The following is an 18,950-nucleotide window of genomic DNA, read 5'->3' on the forward strand; positions in this document are numbered from 1 at the left end:
CAGAGTACCTACAAGATGTGTCATTCTTGTATATAATAATGGGTGTGCCAACAATCCTTTGTTAGACAAAACCGTTGTAGTGTATGACTATTCAAGACAATATTTAGCATAAAGCTGATTACATGTTAATATAATATAAACAGGTCCATATATGGGACATTAGATCATCCTGAATTAGGTTACACAGCCAGATGCGTGCCACTTTATCCCAAACTAGGGGCTACCTGGAGGGACTGTATATTTTGAGTGAGGTCAATCCCACGGTGTCAGATAAACGACAATATTACTGAAAAGCTAAACTGACTAAAAATATTACATAAATGTTTTCTACTATGAAAGTATGCATATGTTAATAACTTAATTGATATATGTTGAAATATATAAATATTGCCTATATACACTACCTGTCCTTACCTGTCAAGCAGTGTTTCAGCAACAGAGCATAACTTATCTTCCACATCAACTTCACCCTAAATATAAGCAAAATATTTTACCTAATTTTCATATTATTCAATGTATTGAAATGTTTGTGTAGAAACACCCTTACACTATAACACAGAAAGGATCAACAACTTGCCTGATGCAAAGGGTAAGGATGAGATAGGCAGTAAACATGCCAGTCTTTCTTAACTGGGATAATCACAGGGCATTTTGATTTGTGAAGAACCTGGTCAAAGAGGCCAGAGCTGTAAAACTGAGTAAATGCTGAATCATCCTGTTGGTATGATGGTGAAATGAATTTAGACATATGATAAGTTTGAGTTAATTTGTAGCACTGCTTTAATATAGAGGTTACCTTTACTTACAGATTTGTTAGGAGCAACAAGTCTATAGAAAATGCCAGGCTGAATAAAAGGAAACCAATGTGATGTAACCCCAATAAACTGCAGATCAACAGGCTGAGGAGTGAAAAAGAAATATATTTATATGCTGATGTTCAGAAGAGAATGTTCTGATAAAATGCACAGTTAGTGCATTCTTCTGGGTTTACCACTTGCCTTCCATTTTGTCTTTTCAGCAAGCTCCTCAGCTTCCTCCGTCTCTATTGTGTTTTGTGGGTTCCTAGTCCAGACTCTGGGACGAGTGACTTGCCATGCATTTACACTGAAACACCTCCGTAAACGAGCCTTCCCTGGAACAATGTCAGTGTGAATGTTGCGCCATCCTAGGCCAGTCTTTCCATTGACATATAATAGAATAGATTTACAGGATCCACTGGAGGAGAGTTCTACATTATGACATTCCAAAAAATTCTCTTCACATCTTTTAGATGACTTTGACCCCCATCTAGTTGTCTCAGATGAGGCTCTCACAGTCCTCTGTTCCTTAACTTGACTGGTATCCTGTTGTACAAGTCTGTCTTCCCAGTCAGATGATATTAATCTTTTCTTTGAATTTAAATATTCATGTTCATCATTTTCTATAGATTGCCTTAGGGATTTAGCTTTTCTTTTCCCAGAAAGTTTTATGTTATTTTCTTTTGAACAGAACATTTCTTTTTCTTTGGAAAATTTGATATAGTCATTACTTTGCTCACTTGCAGGGGAAGATTTACTTTCAATTTTTGAAGACATGGCCAAAGCAAAATGCTTACTCATTGCTGTAGAATGGCTAAGAATTTTGGCATCATCTATGCAGAACACTGCATAAACTCTGAAATTAGAAGACAAAATGAAAATCAAAACTACTATTACAACTATACTCGTCAACATTAGACACATGGAATGCTAAGGAAAATATCAAATCATTGACTCTGACAAAGAAAGCAATAAGACACTCATTCAATACAAGTGAGGCATCCTCAATAGCAAAGCATCTAAAAATACTACGTATATTAATCATGAAACTACACTTTTTTGAACCCTCAAGAAACCAGCAATATAAGAAAAACACTATGTATTTTATTTGGCTGACAACTTCAAAAAGTATACTACAAATAACAAGTTTGTAGGAACACTATTTCTATAATTGGACAGGCAAATTAAGCAACTTACTCAGGATAACAAAGGCAGTTAGTGGTAAAAAATGAACTAGTAACCTTGTATTTACAGTTGAACATGCTTGTCATTATATCTCACTGCACATGCAGTACATTTTGGCATAATGCATTACAGAGTGTTGCATAAGCAAAAAAACGAACACATTACTTCTTGACATGCTTCGTGGAAATTTCATGAACAGGTAAAATAAAATGCACTAGCCAAACCCATTTTAACTCAGTTGTTACTATTGGTGGTGTGACAATGAATAAGTTTCAATCAGCTAACCAATTACGTATAACTTGAGGAAGTTACTCTTTGAAAACTGTTTTAACAACTTCTGGCAAGATTAGGAGAGCACTTACATCACAAATCATATAATAAAGAAGAGTTACATGGAAAAATATATCAGAAAAAGAGCTGAGCAGTCATTTAAGAATTCTATAAAAAACTTAATGGCACATAGGATAATACAGGGTGAGCCAAATTGAAGTACCCCAATTCTCAAGGTCATTTTGCAAGGTAGAGGTAGCCGAGTGGGTTGGGGGTCCTTTGACAGCTGATCCCTTTTATTTTTCAGTCATCAACATTCCTTGGTCCAGTGCACACCATGCTTTCACTACTCAACGTGCCTTCCGAACACATTTCAGCATTCCTCCTAACGGTTACGTTCCAAATAGGAAAATGATTCTTCAGTGGGTGGCTAAATTTAGACAGATGGGTACAACATTGAACAGAAAATCTCAAGGACCTCCTCAGACTGTTTGAACGCAGGAAAACATCCAAGCTGCAAGGGCATCAGTTTTGCAGTCTCCTAGATGTTCAGTGCGCAAACATGCTCCTTCCTTCTGCATTTCCAACACGTCTTTGAGGTGGATTTTGCATTAATTTCCATCCATACAAAATGATGGTAGTGCAGGAACTCACTGAGAGAGATTGAGAGAGGCATACAGAGTTGTGCACTAAAATTCTGCAAACGTTTCATTGAGATGCCATCTTCATGTGCAGCAATGAGGCACATTTCCATTGTTGGGTAAATAAGAAAAACTTTCGATATTGGGCTGAAACCAACCCTCATGAATTTCAAAGACACCTGCACTGTGTTTGATGTGCAGTTCCAGAATTTGGCATTGTAGGCCCTTACTTTTTTTAAACTTTGGGGTGGGGGGACAGTCATCATTAATTCAGAACGTTACATTGAAATGCTAGTAAATTTGTGGCCCCAACTGGAAGAAATGGATGTGGTGGATGCCTGGTTTCAACAGGATGGAGCAACAGCTCATACGGTGTGGAGATTCATGCAAGTTTTTTTCCGGGGAAGCTGATCTTCCTGCACAGTAATGCCGGGTGGCCTTCATTTTCGCCTGATCTCACTCCATGCAATTTCTTCTTTTGGGAATCTCTCAAGTCGAAGGTATACACACACCAACCTCAGGACCTTGACGTCCTCAAGGATGCTATTCACCACAAACTTATCACTCTTCCCTTTGAAATGGTCAAACGAGTTATGACAGTGCTCAGAAATGTTCTCGTAGAGTGTTATCGCTAATGATGGCCATCACCTTGAACACATCATTTTTAAAATAAACGTTTGAAATGTGGCATTTCTTTTTGGCTAACCCTGTATTTTGTGAGAAAATACTGAAATCAATGGATCAGAATCAAACAGTGACTCTTAAGAGTCAGATTTATGCCATACTGTAAAACATACTAATAAGTGATTTTTTTAAAATCATTTATGGTACTTAAGCATTTCATTTTGTTTCATTCAGTTGAATGCAAGTATATACAGTACTTAAAAATACCAACACACTTACAATTGTGTAGCAATACTTAATCTAAGTTTCATGATTTGCTTACATCAACATGATGATTGTATCTTTCTTTTCTTTCATGAAAACACACTTTTAAACCTACAGTGCATGTAAACATTGATATTTTAGAAAGAGTAAATACAGCAAACAGCAACTTGACTAAATAAGAAGCAAATGCATTTATACTTTTTTGATAACTGATGCTACTCTGAATAGAATTTAGTACTGTGTGTGTGTGAGTCAAACCTTTAGTATACATTCTTTGTTTTTAAAAGTGGATAAGAAAGACCAAGGTTGAAGAAGCTATGTGATGCAAGTCATTTTTTCCATATAAGATGTCACATACAGTATTTTGATAGACATGTACTCAGACGCCACCTTATTAGGAATAATTTTTCATTAATAAAGGCAGAGTATTCCTTTTGCAGCATTACAAATACTGATAATTTGTTAACTTTTATAAACGTTATGATATACATCTCAAACACACTTGAGACCAAATGATGTCAGCTAATTTTTGTTAAATCTTCCATACTAACCATTTAACAGTATGATTATGCTCAAACCCGTAATAAGGTAGCTTTCTTTACAAAGGTGTTATTTTCTTTTTATATTGTTTTCAATTTGATTTGCTAACCCGTAAGCCTACGGACATGATGTTAATTTGGAGAACTTCGGTGAACAGAATTGGCAAGCTTTATTGGGCTTAATGGCTTTTTCTCATCAAAATGTTTCTAATATTCTAATTGTCAACAGTGGGAATGGACTTTATAATTTTTCACTGGTTCTTTAATTTCAGGATACAGTCCATTATGCTTATCTCAATGTCAATTTCTTTTCAGTTATATTTATGTTGGCTGAATGGTTTGTCAATATTGTCTGTCCTTTTGTTACTTTTATGTTCAGGTAGATATCAAGGTAAACTCCGACGGACTGTAATTTCCTTTAATAACAACCATCTCTTTTTCCCTACTTATATAAAAACAGGCGATCAGTTAATAGCAGGATGTCAGGAGGTGTGGCTTTAAAGAGAAGAAAAAAAAAAAAACAGCTCATCACTGCCAGTCAAACATTTTGAAAATGATTCTAAGGAATCCTCTCAGTCAGCTATTTTTAAAACCTGAATGCATTTTTTTCCCTTGATTGTGTTAAATCAAAATATTGATAATTGCTTTGAAGCTTTCTTTTTAAAATGTGCTGCTCCTTGCATCACAGATTATGTTTTACTTAACCATTATTTCTGGGAAATTTCAAAAATTTGGAAAGCTGCCCATGTGACCTTGCTTATTAATAAGGAGAGATTCTATTGATCAGAATAATTGTTAATCTATTTGATAATACAGGGTGGGCCATTTATATGGATACACCTTAATAAAATGGGAATGGTTGGTGATATTAACTTCCTGTTTGTGGCACATTAGTATATGTGAGGGGGGAAACTTTTCAAGAGGGTGGTGGCCATTTTGGATCCAACTTTTGTTTTTTCAATAGGAAGAGGGTCATGTGACACATCAAACTTATTGGGAATTTCACAACAAAAACAATGGTGTGCTTGGTTTTAACGTAACTTTATTCTTTCATGAGTTATTTACAAGTTTCTCTTTGTTTACAGCCATTGACATGTCGCAGAGGTTAACACGTTAGGAGCGGATAGAAATTGTGTTGATGTCTGGTGAACGCAGTAACCGGGTCATTGCAGCAGATTTCAATGCAAGACACCCTACGAGACCACCCATCTCCCATGCTACAGTTAGCAAACTGCTTGCTAAGTTTTGTGAAACTGGTTCAGTGTTGGATTTGCCAAAATGTGGACGCAGGAAAACTGTCACTAATGAAGAAACATCAGTGGCTGTCCTAGCTTCATTCAGCAAGAGCCCACAGCGTAGCACTCGCCACATGTCACTGGAGAGTGGCATTAGTCGAACATCCCTTCGGCGGATATTAGCTACTCACAAATAACACCCTTACAAACTCCAGCTACTGCAGCATCTCAACGAGGATGACCCAGATCGGCACACTGAATTTGCAGAATGGGCAAAACAAAAATTGGAACAGGACCCTCAGTTTACGCAGAAGATTTTGTTCAGTGATGAGGCAAACTTTTATGTGAATGGTGAAGTTAACAAACAAAACCACCGCTATTGGTCTGACACTAACCCACATTGGATAGATCCCTCCAAGACTGTTGGAACAAAAAATTGATGGTATGGTGTGGTATATGGGGTACAAAGATAGTGGGGCCATTCTTCATCAATGGAAACCTCAAGGCCACTGGATATGCGAAATTGCTACATGATGATGTGTTTCCCTCTTTATGCACTGAAGCTGGCACGTTCCCGGAGTTTTTCCAGCAAGATGGTGCACCACCACATTATGGGTGTCAGGTGCGAGCATTCCTAGATGAACAGTTTCCTAGAAAGTGAATTGTTCGTCGTGTGCCAGTTGAATGGCCCCCAAGGTCTCCCGATCTGACCCCCTTAGACTTTTATCTTTGGGGTCATCTGAAGGCAATTGTCTATGCTGTGAAGATACGAGATGTGCAGCACCTGAAACTACGGATACTGGAAGCCTGTGCTAGCATTTCTCCTGCGGTGTTGCTATCAGTGTGTGAAGAGGGTTGCATTGACAATCCAACACAATGGGCAGCACATTGAACACAATTTATAAGTGGTCAGAAACTTGTAAATAACTCATGAAAGAATAAAGTTATGTTAAAACCAAGCACACCATTGTTTTTCTTGTCAAATTCCCAATAAGTTTGATGTGTCACATGACCCTCTTCCTATTGAAAAAACAAAAGTTGGATCCAAAATGGCCAACTTCAAAATGGCCACTATGGTCACCACCCATCTTGAAAAGTTTCCCCCCTCACATATACTAATGTGCCACAAACAGGAAGTTAATATCACCAACCATTCCCATTTTATTAAGGTGTATCCATATAAATGGCCCACCCTGTAGATTAAACAGCATGAATATTAGACTAACCATTAAGTATTCATTATTCTGGGTTTAGCTCACAACATAGTACAATCATTTCTTTGGTTATGAACAGTATCTTAACTGCCCATACAAATTGCTGGCATCAAACTAAACCATTTTAGAAAGTAAACCACATTATACTGCTGACAAGGCTTTCATTCGCTAGTTTTGTTGCAAAAGCCGGAAATGATTTCCAAAATTATTCTCTCTGTGTATAAAAATGACTATAACTTGTAGATAGACTTCCTTATCATGTCCACAGGAGTTCCACAAAGGTCAATCCAGGGCTTATTCCAGTTCACTATATACATAAATGACACTGTAACTTTTCTAGAACATGGTTTAATATCCCATTGCTGAACCCAATCCTGAGCATTAAACATCCACAATTCACATTAAACAGTCTTCAAAGAGCACTTTTTACTTTGAAACCTGTGGTAAATAATGAATACAATCAAAGTAAAACTTATTTTACTTACTAAATCAAGATGATCTGATCAATCCAACTTGTGTTTATAATACTGTTCACAGAAAATATACAGAATGAGAGTATGAATATAAATGATTTGTCAACTAGCTCAATGATAAATTGTCTTTTAAAAATCATGTAATGGCATTACTTGAGAAATTAAGGGTGAAAGCTTAGGTTTTTATGTAAAAATAAAGTCAGCTTCTCTACATTTTTGCAGAGCTACAATACTACAGGCAGGTTTTTTTTTTTTTCTTCAATCCTTGATTATGGAAATATTAATTATATGCATGCATCCAATACCATTTTAAAAGCTTTAGATACAGTCTGTCATTCTGCTATTAGATTTATAGCAGGTGACTCTTATGGTACACACACTGCAACCTATACCAGTGTATATGCTGGCCTTATGTAAGAAGGAAGCAGGATTTATTTTACTGTTTATTTATATAGCTCTTCAAAATCTGGTACAATGTTATTTTACCTTTCTTCTGATTCAAAGATAAGAAATATATCCGACTCATTCTCATGGCAATCTTTCATTACATTTTCTCACAGTAAATGTGTATTCATAGTATGGTATTTAGGTTTCAATAATCCAGGAATAAAATTACAAAAGAAGCTTCTGCTGAGCATTCTGGTAACTCTAGGTCTTAGAGAACTTATTAATAACCTCATTACTCTTTATTGTCAATGTTTTTAATGATTTCAATGTATTTGTAACATACTTATTACTATTCCTTTTCTTGTTTTTTAACTCTTATGTCTCACACTGAGTCGACAGCACCTTTAATTTCATTGTTCCTTTGTAAAAGTGACAATGACAATAAAGATTTATCTTATCTTTAATGTATGTTATTTACTAGTGTCTATTTTAATACTTATTCAACTGAAAATCACATCTTGATTTAAATTTGGTGGTTTTTTTTTTAAGAAACTTAGCACACTTGAAAAAAAACGACTTCTCCCATGGGTCTTAGAAAGCGTTGGGGGGAAAAACACACACACTGCTCCTCTAACCATTCAATTACATTGTGTTATCTTATTGTATAGTAAATAGCATACAGACATGATCAAGAGGTTTACTTTTTGTTTAACCAAACCCCAGAACAGTCAATACTGTACACAAGATCTGCTTGGTGGTACCAGCACCTTTTGCAAATTGCAGTCTGCAAAGTTTACAGAGAATGACATGATGGCCTCTGAAGTTAATAACAGAGGTCAAGGGAAAATGGCCAGATTCTTTCTAGCTAACAGAAAGGGAACACACTCTCAAATAACACTTTACAACTGTAGTGCGATGAAGGGCATCTCTGTACACAGCATCTGATTACAAATCTGACGGGCAACACATGCTAAAAACTGGAGTGGGTTTCATTTCTATCAATGGACAATGATGCTACAGGAAAAAACTAAATCACTTAATCACTAAAACAAGATAATTGAAGTTTAGAAAAATGCAGACTGATCTGATGAATCCTGATTTCTGCTGCATATTGGAGACAGCAGGGTAAGAATCTGGCATAAACAACATGAACCTAAGGACCCATGCTGTGTCAACAGTATAATCAGGTTATGGTGGTGTAGTGGTGTGGATATTTTTTTTTATTGGCAGCAATAATCAATATTAAAAAAATGACATGGGAAGTTTGCAGCATGAATGTGAGGCTCACAATTTGCAGGTATTTGCAATTTGTTGTAGGTGTATTTTTGTGATTAGAGACCTTAATGGACATCAAACCATAAGGGAATAAAATTGATGAGCCACAGCATGAAGTTATGGGAAAGAGTAGTGGAAGCTAGGTTAAGAAGTGAGGTGATGATTAGTGAGCAGCAGTATGGTTTCATGCCAAGAAAGAGCACCACAGATGCAATGTTTGGTCTGAGGATGTTGATGGAGAAGTTTAGAGAAGGCCAGAAGGAGTTGCATTGCGTCTTTGTGGACCTGGAGAAAGCATATTACAGGGTGCCTTGAGAGGAGCTGTGGTATTTTATGAGGAAGTCGGGAGTGGCAGAGAAGTACGTAACAGTTGTACAGGATATGTACGAGGGAAGTGTGACAGTGGTGAGGACCGTGGTAGGAGTGACGGATGCATTCAAGGTGGAGGTGGAATTACATCAGGGATTGGCTCGGAGTCCTTTCCTATTTGCAATGGTGATGGACAGGTTGACAGACGAGATTAGACAGGAGTCCCCGTGGACTATGATGTTTGCTGATGACATTGTGATCTGTAGCGACAGTAGGGAGCAGGTTGAGGAGAACCTGCAGGAGGTGGAGATATGCTCTAGAGAGGAGAGGAATGAAGGTCAGTAGGAACAAGACAGAATACATGTGTGTAAATGAGAGGGAGGTCAGTGGAATGGTGAGGATGCAGGGAGTAGAGCTGGCGAAGGTGGATGAGTTTAAAATACTTGGAATCAACAGTACAGTGTAAAAGAGATTGTGGAAGAGAGGTGAAAAAGAGTGCAGGCATGGTGGAATGGGAGGAGAAGAGTATCAGCAAGAGTGAAAGGGAAGGTCTACAGGACAGTAGTGGGACCAGCTATGTTATATGGGTTGGAGACGGTGGCACTGACCAGAAAGCAGGAGACAGAGCTGGTGGCAGAGTTAAAGATGCTAAGATTTGCACTGGGTGTGACGAGGATGAACAGGATTAGAAATGAGTATATTAGAGGGTCAGCTCAAGTAGGACAGCTGGGAGACAAAGTCAGATGGGCGAGATTGCATTGATTTGCTCATGAGCAGAGGAGAGATGCTGGGTATATTGGGAGAAGGATGCTAAGGATAGAGCTGCCAGGGAAGAGGAAAAGAGGAAGGCCTAAGAGAAGGTTTATGGATGTGGTGAGACAGGACATGCAGGTGATGGGTGTAACAGAACAAGATGCAGAGGACAGAAAGATATGGAAGAAGATGATCCACTGTGGCAACCCTTAACGGGAGCAGCCGAAAGAAGAAGATTGACTAATTTTTTGTCATCTTGCTGTATTTTCTATGAAAACTGTTACAAGTACATTAAATCAACTGAAAAATGTTCTTTAATGTCAAAGTGAAATCTGAAGTCAATGAAGTGGTCTAAATCAATTACAAATATAAAACACAAAATAATTGATTATGTAAGTATTCCCTCCATTAATATGACACACCTAAATCTTTAGTGGTACATCCAATTGATTTCATAAGTCACATAATTAGTTAAATGGAGATCATCTTCTGTGGCCATGGGGTTTCAATTGATTGTACTCTAAATGCACATGATCTGGAAGGTCCAAATTGTGCTGAGCCTCTATAGTGGCTTAATTTACACAATGATGACTAAAAGAACTCCAAGCAACCCCATGAAAACATGACTCAAAAGCACAAGGCAGGGAATGGAGACAAGAAAATATCCAAGTCAGTGAATATCACTTGAAGTACGGTTAAATCAACCATTAAATCAAAGGAAAGAGTATGCCACAAATGCAAATCTGCCTAGAGCAGGTTGTCCACAAAAAAGGAGTGATCGTGCAAGAAGATGACAATTGAGGAATGCCACCTATGAGAGCTGTGAAAAAGTTACAAGCTACAGTAGCCAAGACTGAAGGGACTGGGCAGAGTTACAGTGGTTGACATTGTGCATACAACAGTTGAACAGATGCTTCTCAGCTTTTTGGAATAGTAGCAAAGAGAAATCCACTGTTAGAAAAATAACTCACATGACACCTCAGCCTGTTTGCAAGAAAGCACATGGGAGACTCTGAAGCCAACTGGAAGAAGGTTCTATGGTTTGATGAAAGCAAAACTGAGCTTTTTGGCCATCCAACTAAACACCAGGTTGGTGTAAAACGCTGCACATTATCAAAAACACACCATCCACACCTATAAGCATGGTGATGGCATCTGCCTGTGTGTGTGCTTCTCTGTAGCAGGCCCTAAGAGTCTTCTTAGGACAGAGAGTAACAAGAATACCCTGGAGGAAAACCTAATGTACACTACAAAAAACCTGTTCCTTGGGAAAAAGATTTGTTTTCCAGCAAGACAATGACCCCAAACATAAAGCCAAAGCTACAGTAGGATGGCTTAATGTTAATGACCTGAAGTAGCTGTATGAGAGTTCAGATAACAAACCAACCGAGAATGTGTGGCTGGACTTGAAAAAGGCTGTTTACTCCTCATAAAATCTGACAGAGACTGGGCAGTTCTGCAAATACGAATGGGGGAAAATTGCAGTGTCCATATGTATACCTATCCACACAGACTCAAAACTGTTAAAGTCGCATCTACTAAATATTGACATGAAGGAGGTAAATTCATATGTGATCAATTATTGTGTTTTATATTTTCAATTAATTTAGACAATTTGCAAAGATTTGTTTTCATTTTGATATTACAGTCTTTTCATGTGGATCTACTTCAAAAAAGCAAAATTAAAAGCATTATTATTCAATACTGTATAACAATGAAATGTGAAAACTTTTAAAGTGGTAAATACATTTTCCCAATACATTAACCTGGTATTAATGTTCCTATTACAGGCCAATTTTTATTCTCATTCTCCTTAAACTGCACTAAGACACCACATGCTCTCCATATATCAAACTGTCAGAATATCAAATTAAACTGTAAACATACTGCTTGTAAAACACAGTCAGGTAATAACACCATGTGGGTTAAAAGGTGTACTATATCTAAACAATTTTCTCACCTGCTTTTCTTTTCCTGGACAAACTTAGGATCTTCTAATTGTTTCCACGAGGGAAAATTGGTCTTTAAAAAACGTTCCATTACCAATGTGAATTCTTTTATCATCAAGAGACAACCTATAAACGGAACAAAAAAGATTTTATTTTTCCTTCAATTTGTGCCAACTATGTTAATTTTAATAATGTTAATAACATTAATGTTAATGTTAATGGTAACATAGCTCAACAATAACGTTAATGGACAGTTATGGTTAAACTTCATTTATGTTCATGTTTGGAAGTGTCCTGTTTTGTGTGTTTGAACAAATCTCTATGTGTGTGCATTTTCATTATGCAATTAAGTAAGCAAGTTGCAAAGTCTTAGATTGTAGTTTACCTGTGAACTTGCACTAAGGGGAGAAAACTAAACAAAAACTAACTGAATGGAACTGTAAGCAACACTGTGCAACCCTAGACTAAAGGGCATACATCTGGGCCCACTGAAAGAGCATTTTTCACTGCTGGCATAACTGTCAAAAAGGCAGAAAAAAAAGCATGTGGATATGACGGTTTTCTTAAATAAAAATATGTAATCTAAAAATTACTAGTAGTTAAGCACTAATTTGTATGTTATAATGTATGAGTGAAAAGAACACATGGCCTTTACCGGGACTATATACTTAAGATATTTAAAACAGCTTGTATATTTAGTATGGTGGTGCATTATTTCTTTACTACATCATTTATGTCAACAAGCAAATGTGTTTTCCAACTTTAACAAACTGCGGTAGAAAAAATGACATATACAGTATATATATTTTGTTTGACAGTTAACCAAATTTACTAACCCTAAGGATACTTTAATAACAAAATTTATCAGAATGCACATCCCAAGCATTTACCCACACTCACACAGATCTCCCATATAAACTTTCCTGTAATTATTCCCTCTTAAACAGTAGCTTGTATTAAAAGAGTGGGGTTTGAGTTTTTTTCACTCATATTTACTAAACAATAGTATTAGCAAGTGATGCATTTTGAGCATGGGAAAGGTGCTATATAAATAAAACGCATATTTTAGTTTACTAGACTAATCAGTATTGTGACTGATAGAAAACTCATACAGTATGCAAAGCTAAACAAAAGTTTTCATTAAGAGTGAATTGCATTCCCTTTTTATACTAATTTTAACATGTTTAGTTAGTTGTAATAATTCTGAACAGAATGTGTTAACAAAGCAGTTCTTTTCATATGTTAAGGTGGTGTTAGTGAGGCTACGGTGGGCTAAGGAGTGAACTTTACAATAAATTTTTACATTTCACATGTACAGTGGCTAGTTATGCTGCCTCACAGACTCAGTTTGTTGGGTTAGAATCCTGTTAGTGCTGGTGTTGAGCTTGCATGTTCTCTCCATGTTTGTGTTGGTTTTACTTTTGGCACTCCTGTTTTCTTACTAAATCTCCCAAGATATGTAGTATAGGTTAATTGGTAATTCTAAATTAGACGCTGTGTGAGAAAAAGTATATGCGCGAATAGTCTTGCAATAAACTAGTGCTCCTGCCTTGCGAGCAATGATGAATGGATGGGCTCCGAAATCCACAAAGATCTGACTTGGATTAAGCAGGTTTGTGAATGTCATGTTGTATTTAAAAACCTAAATGAACCAAATAATTACATTTTTTTGGGGTTTGTACCTGACCAGGATGTTTCCTTTAGAGCTGTTGTGTCACCACCTTTCAAAGATTTTTGTACTATTACACAGTCTAGCTCTCCAGTCTGGTCTACCAGCTGCAAACAACTGCTCCGGTATGTTGATTTCAGAACCCCAACAAGCACCTAGAAGAATAAGGTTGAATTATTAACAACTGTGAAGGTTGGGAGCATGAGCTGATAGCACGTTGTTGGACCCACCACACAACGAACCACCTGGATTGGGACCTGAGTGCAGCGGTTGACACCTCAGCACCACCCTGGAACAGTGCAAGTTTTTTTTTTTTTTTTTTTATGGTGGCTGGAGTGCCAATCCTGCCACCAACTCCCTAGTTTTCCCTGCAAGTTGCAGGACCTGCTTGCAGGGCTGGATGCAGATTAATGTCAAGGTCTACTGGAAAAAAGGACACTGCAGCAATATAAACAAATTTACAGATGTCTTAAAGTTTTTGTCTATCCAGTCGAAAGGTATTATTTGAGGAAATACACAGAAAACACAGAGCAAAAAGACTGTTTATACATTTCTTTACTGCAAAAATATATTTTATGATTAATGTGCCCAGTATTACAAGTGAATTTCTCAAAAGAACAACAGACTGAAAAAATGGTGCAAGAAATTATTAAAAAAAAAACAAAAAAACACTTTCAGCATTTTCTCACTCTTCAGACACTTCAAGGATGTCAAAAAGACACTCTAATAGCCACAAGAGCTCCTGTGCTGCAATAATAAATTTCAAAAGGTTATTTTTTTGATATCCCACCTATTCTACACTATTGCAAAACAAAACTTGGAAATGAACAGTTAACACTATTTATTTTGCCCTCCTCTGTGTTAACACCACTTTCAAACCTGTAAGTCAGGGGAAAACATCAGAACCATTATGTGATATTTTCAGCCTGCTGGATTAACCTGTTTTCTTGAGTTTACCTGACAGAGGAAAGATCATTCTTATTTTTTTTTTTATTTATTGGTTAGGAGCACTACATTTTTTTTTTCCATTTTTGTGTCTCTAGTGTCCTTTTGTGCACTATTTTATCCATTTAAAAAATGTAAAGAGTGCTTATTAAAGTTTAAGTATAAATGACTGAAGTTGATAATAATAATGGCTATACAGTGTATGTTTATATTAAATTAGAAGCTAAAACCCAATATGTTAACCAATTTCTGCCTTGGTGATACAGCACAATGATCACTAATCACAAGGTAGTATAAAATGGACTGTTTGAATTTTTGATATTTATGAAAACATGTAAATACTTACAACTGGAATCTTTAGGTTCTGGGAACTATAAGTGTAAATAGACCAGGAGAGATTGATGTTGAGTTCCGAGCTTGTTAAATGCTGAAGCTTTGCTCTAGGGGGCAATGAAGTCAAAGACAGAGACTGCCAGCCTTGGGACTCAATCATGGTCTTCAAGTCAGCAATGGGGGGAACGTGCCAGGAGGGTGTAAAAGTGTTGTACTACAAAACGAAACAAAGCAGGTTTGTCCAAATTTACACACTATGGACAGCCCAAAGCCATTTAAAAGATTATCAGCAATAGATAAACAACCCGTGGTTAGTCAAACAAAGGAAGATCTGACAAACAATTGCTTTTTGCTACCTCCTGCAGAGGGCAGTGATGTGGATACCCTAGCATTTCTCTATAAATGTCTCTGGAATGAATATGATTTGCTTCCTTAATGATTAGACTTGCTCTCAAGAATCGCCCAGCCACTCCATTCCAAGAGGATGCCATTTGGACAGGTTTCACATACTTAGGGCAGAACCTGGAAGAAGCAAAGAGAAACAGGCTCAATACTGTTTAAAATAATATCAAATTCTTGTAGAAGTCAGGGTATTAAATATGTATAAAAATAAACCAGAAACACAAACAGTATTGTAATGTGGGAGTGTGATCTTAGATTAGCAGGGTGCCTTTCTAACAAAATTTTGTAAATTAACAGAATCACCACAGGACTACACTCCTCCACTGCTGAAGTCACCTTACATAATGTCCCAGTCAACATTCTACTTCCCTATTGTGTCAATGCAAAACTTCCCATTTGCACTTAACAAGATGTCAAGTGAAGTAAAATGAGTCATCTCAGCCACTGTATGATTAATCTTTAGGTTGTCTGTAGTGAACAATGGATTTTCCTCAATGCTTCTTTTATTTGGAATGCTACAGTACATGTAGACTAGCATTTGCATCAATGAGAACCTTGGACTATTTAGAGTTAATGAAGAAAGTGACTGGAAAGAAAACCTATAGCCAATGCAGAACAGTGACAATACTGATTTCCAGTATGGTTACTGAACTTGAAGAAATTGGTTGTACATTTCCACATTGAATGCTTTTATATTTTGGCTGAACACTAAATTAAAAAAAAAAAAACACAGTAGACTCCTTAGCATTATGTTTACTCCCAGAAAAATTAAACACTGATTTTTTTTTTTAAACAAAATGTTATGTGTAACAGAAATAGGAAGGGCATGTTTAGTGTCACCTGCTATACCGATACAAATTTAGTACATGCAATATGTTTTGAAACAGTCAGCAAGACAGTCCGATGTTTCAAACAGGACAGTAGAAGCGTGTTTCATTGAACACTTTTCTTATCGTATTTCTTTTGTTGCTTATGCACGAAAGGATGGAGTGTCAGTGACTGATCCATACAATGGCCACACCTTTTGTATTATTGTAGGCTACCAAAGCGCAAGGCTTAGTGATTTCCATATTTCCCCTGACAAGAACATTGACAATTGATAGCGATCATTTTGCCACACATCTACTTGCACCATGTCAAACCTTCACATGACTGGTTTCACCAGGCATGTGAAGGTAGTTTGATCTTACAGTTTTGTAAGCATCAGTTTCACTATTTGCTTCAATGTTTGATGTCAAATTCATGCTGTCATCACTATCACTTGATTCAACTAATTGTTCAATTTCAAGGTTTGTTCTAAAACTGACTTTATGGCTATTCATTTACACACTATTGTGCGTTTTGGTTGAAGGATCCACCCCACTCATGAACACTGATGAAATACAATAGAGTGCCAAAAATGTATAGAAATCTTTTTTTCTTTTCTTTGCAGCATGATGTTATTTCATCCACATGATGGCAATACAATTCTGTCCCAATCATTATTCACAATTAACATTGTATGTTGGATCATAACAGCTTAAACCCGAAAGATACTTGGGTTTACCTGTTTTTACCCAGAATTCCAAGTCTGCAAGAGGCTTGGAGTTAATGCGAAGGAGGTTAAACTTGTGCAATAGTGATGTTACTCAGGTTAACAAGAGTGTATTTACTCATAACGTAATCCAAATGGAACTACAAAGCAGCCAATCTGAAACACGCAGCCTGGGATTAGAATTAAAAAGAACAAGCAGAGCTTCTACATAAATTGCTACTTATTTACAGTATTTGGAATTATTGCCAAATTAAAATGTTTTCGAAATAAAGTGAATTCAGAAAGTATTCAGATCTCTTTTTGCACATTTTATTGTGTTGTGGATTTAATTCTAAAAGAATATATTTGCCTTTTTTCCCTTCAATCTACAGTCATGTCAAAGAGTTTTGAGAAGGACACAAGAATTGGTTTTCACAAAGTTTGTTCCTTCAGTGTTTTTAGATCTTTTTGTCGGATGTTTATATGGTATACTGAAGTATAATTACAAGCATTTCACAAGTTTAAAATGGTTTTATTGACAATTGCATTAAGTTTATGCAAAGAATCAATATTTACAGTGTTGGCCCTTCTTTTTCAAGGCCGCTGCAATTTGCCCTGGTATGCTGTCAATCAACTTCTGGGCCAAATCCTGACTGACGGCAGTCCATTCTTGCATAATCAATGCTTGGAGTTTGTCAGAATTTGTGGGCTTTTGTTTGTTCACCCGCCTCTTAAGGATTAACTACAAATTCTCAATGGGATTAAGATCTGGGGATTTTCCTAGCCACGGACCAAACATTTCTGTGCAACTGAAAAGCACCCTCATGCTTCATCATAATGAAAGGTATTAGGCAGGTTATGAGTAGTGCCTGGTCATCACAGGACATAGTACTTAGAAATTTAACTCTTTGGGCAGAACTCCATCTAATCATACCACAGAATCTTTTTCCTCATGACGTCAGAGTCAAAGAGGGCTATTACATGCCTTTTACTCAAGAGTGGTTTCTGTCTAACTGCTCTACCATAAACACTAGATTGAGAGCACTGCTGAGATGGTCAGGTTCTCTCCCATATCAGCTGAGAATTTCCAAAAACTCCGTTAGAGTGACCATTGGATTCTTGGGTAACTCCCTAACCAAGGTCGTTCTTGCCTGGTTATTCAGTTTGGCAAGGTAGCCAACTTCTTCCATTTCACATTTAAAAAACTGTCCTTTACATCGGGCAAAACTCAAAGCTTTACAATTGTTTTTATACACTTGCTTTGATCTATGCCGCCTCACTCCAATTTTATTGCGGACGTCTACAGACAGCTTCTTAAACTTAATGGCTTGCTTTATTTTCCTGACATACATTATGAATTGTGGTACTATACACAAACAGGTGTATGCCTTTCTACGCAATGTACAATAAATTCAGCTTGCAACAGGTGGACACCAATCAAGTTCTACATACATCAAGGATAATTAAAGCAAACAGGATGCATCTACCACAGCAAAGGGTCGGAATACTTCTTTGAGTAATTTCTGTTTTTGGTTTTGAATAATTTTGCAAACCTTTCTGAAAATGTGTTCACTTTGACATGATGGGTTATTAAATGTAAATTGATGGGCAAAAATGGCAAAAGTATCCATTTAAAATTAGATCTACAACACAATTAGGTGTGCATTAAGTGAGGAAGTCTGAATACTTTCTTAATCCATTGTAAGAACAGTTTTGTATCCTTAGATAATGAAACCAGCTAAAAAAGATGTCTGGTTAAAAAAAGAAGCTTATGACTTTGATTAGGAGACTTGGTGCAAGGAAAACAAGGTCTCACACAAGCCTTCTAGAATAAGGTTTTAAAATTCCTTGTTTTTATTTCAGTAATAGTAATAAAGTAATAATTTTCTTAAGAGATGGCAAAGTTATAAAAAGCCATTCATTTCCTAACTTTGCTTTAGCAATCTGTACTGATTGACCTATAAAAATATATGTACTACAGATTTAAAAAAAATATCATTCAATTTCTTATCTACAACTGCAAACTCTCTATTTAGGAATTCTAATATCACAAGGAAAGACAAAGAAAGAAACACAGAAAGAGAGATGTCTGCATAGTAATAAATGGCAGTTTAAGACTAGATTCTTGAACTCAAAGGATTTAAACTATTTCCTGGAAAATAAATCAAGTGCC

At 36.6% G+C, this 18,950-nt stretch overlaps 1 protein-coding gene across 3 annotated transcripts in view; it reads right to left on the reverse strand.

The window, feature by feature from the left end:
- The window catches only part of ctc1 (CTS telomere maintenance complex component 1), a 47,021-nt gene that overhangs the window by 17,808 nt on the left and 10,263 nt on the right, over nt 1–18,950 (reverse strand). For 2 of the 3 annotated variants that reach the window (XM_039747119.1, XM_039747120.1), the window contains exons 9-16: nt 15,219–15,384; nt 14,876–15,076; nt 13,598–13,739; nt 11,927–12,041; nt 999–1,653; nt 807–899; nt 578–715; nt 415–470 (exon numbers count right to left, since the gene is read on the reverse strand). In XM_039747119.1, coding sequence (XP_039603053.1) covers nt 415–470; nt 578–715; nt 807–899; nt 999–1,653; nt 11,927–12,041; nt 13,598–13,739; nt 14,876–15,076; nt 15,219–15,384 — 1,566 coding nt within the window. The remainder of the gene's footprint in view (nt 1–414; nt 471–577; nt 716–806; nt 900–998; nt 1,654–11,926; nt 12,042–13,597; nt 13,740–14,875; nt 15,077–15,218; nt 15,385–18,950) is intronic. The other variant, XM_039747121.1, reaches the window with a different exon arrangement.

Source organism: Polypterus senegalus, chromosome 3 (assembly GCF_016835505.1).
Source record: "Polypterus senegalus isolate Bchr_013 chromosome 3, ASM1683550v1, whole genome shotgun sequence".
NCBI classification, from domain to species: Eukaryota; Metazoa; Chordata; class Cladistia; order Polypteriformes; family Polypteridae; genus Polypterus; species Polypterus senegalus.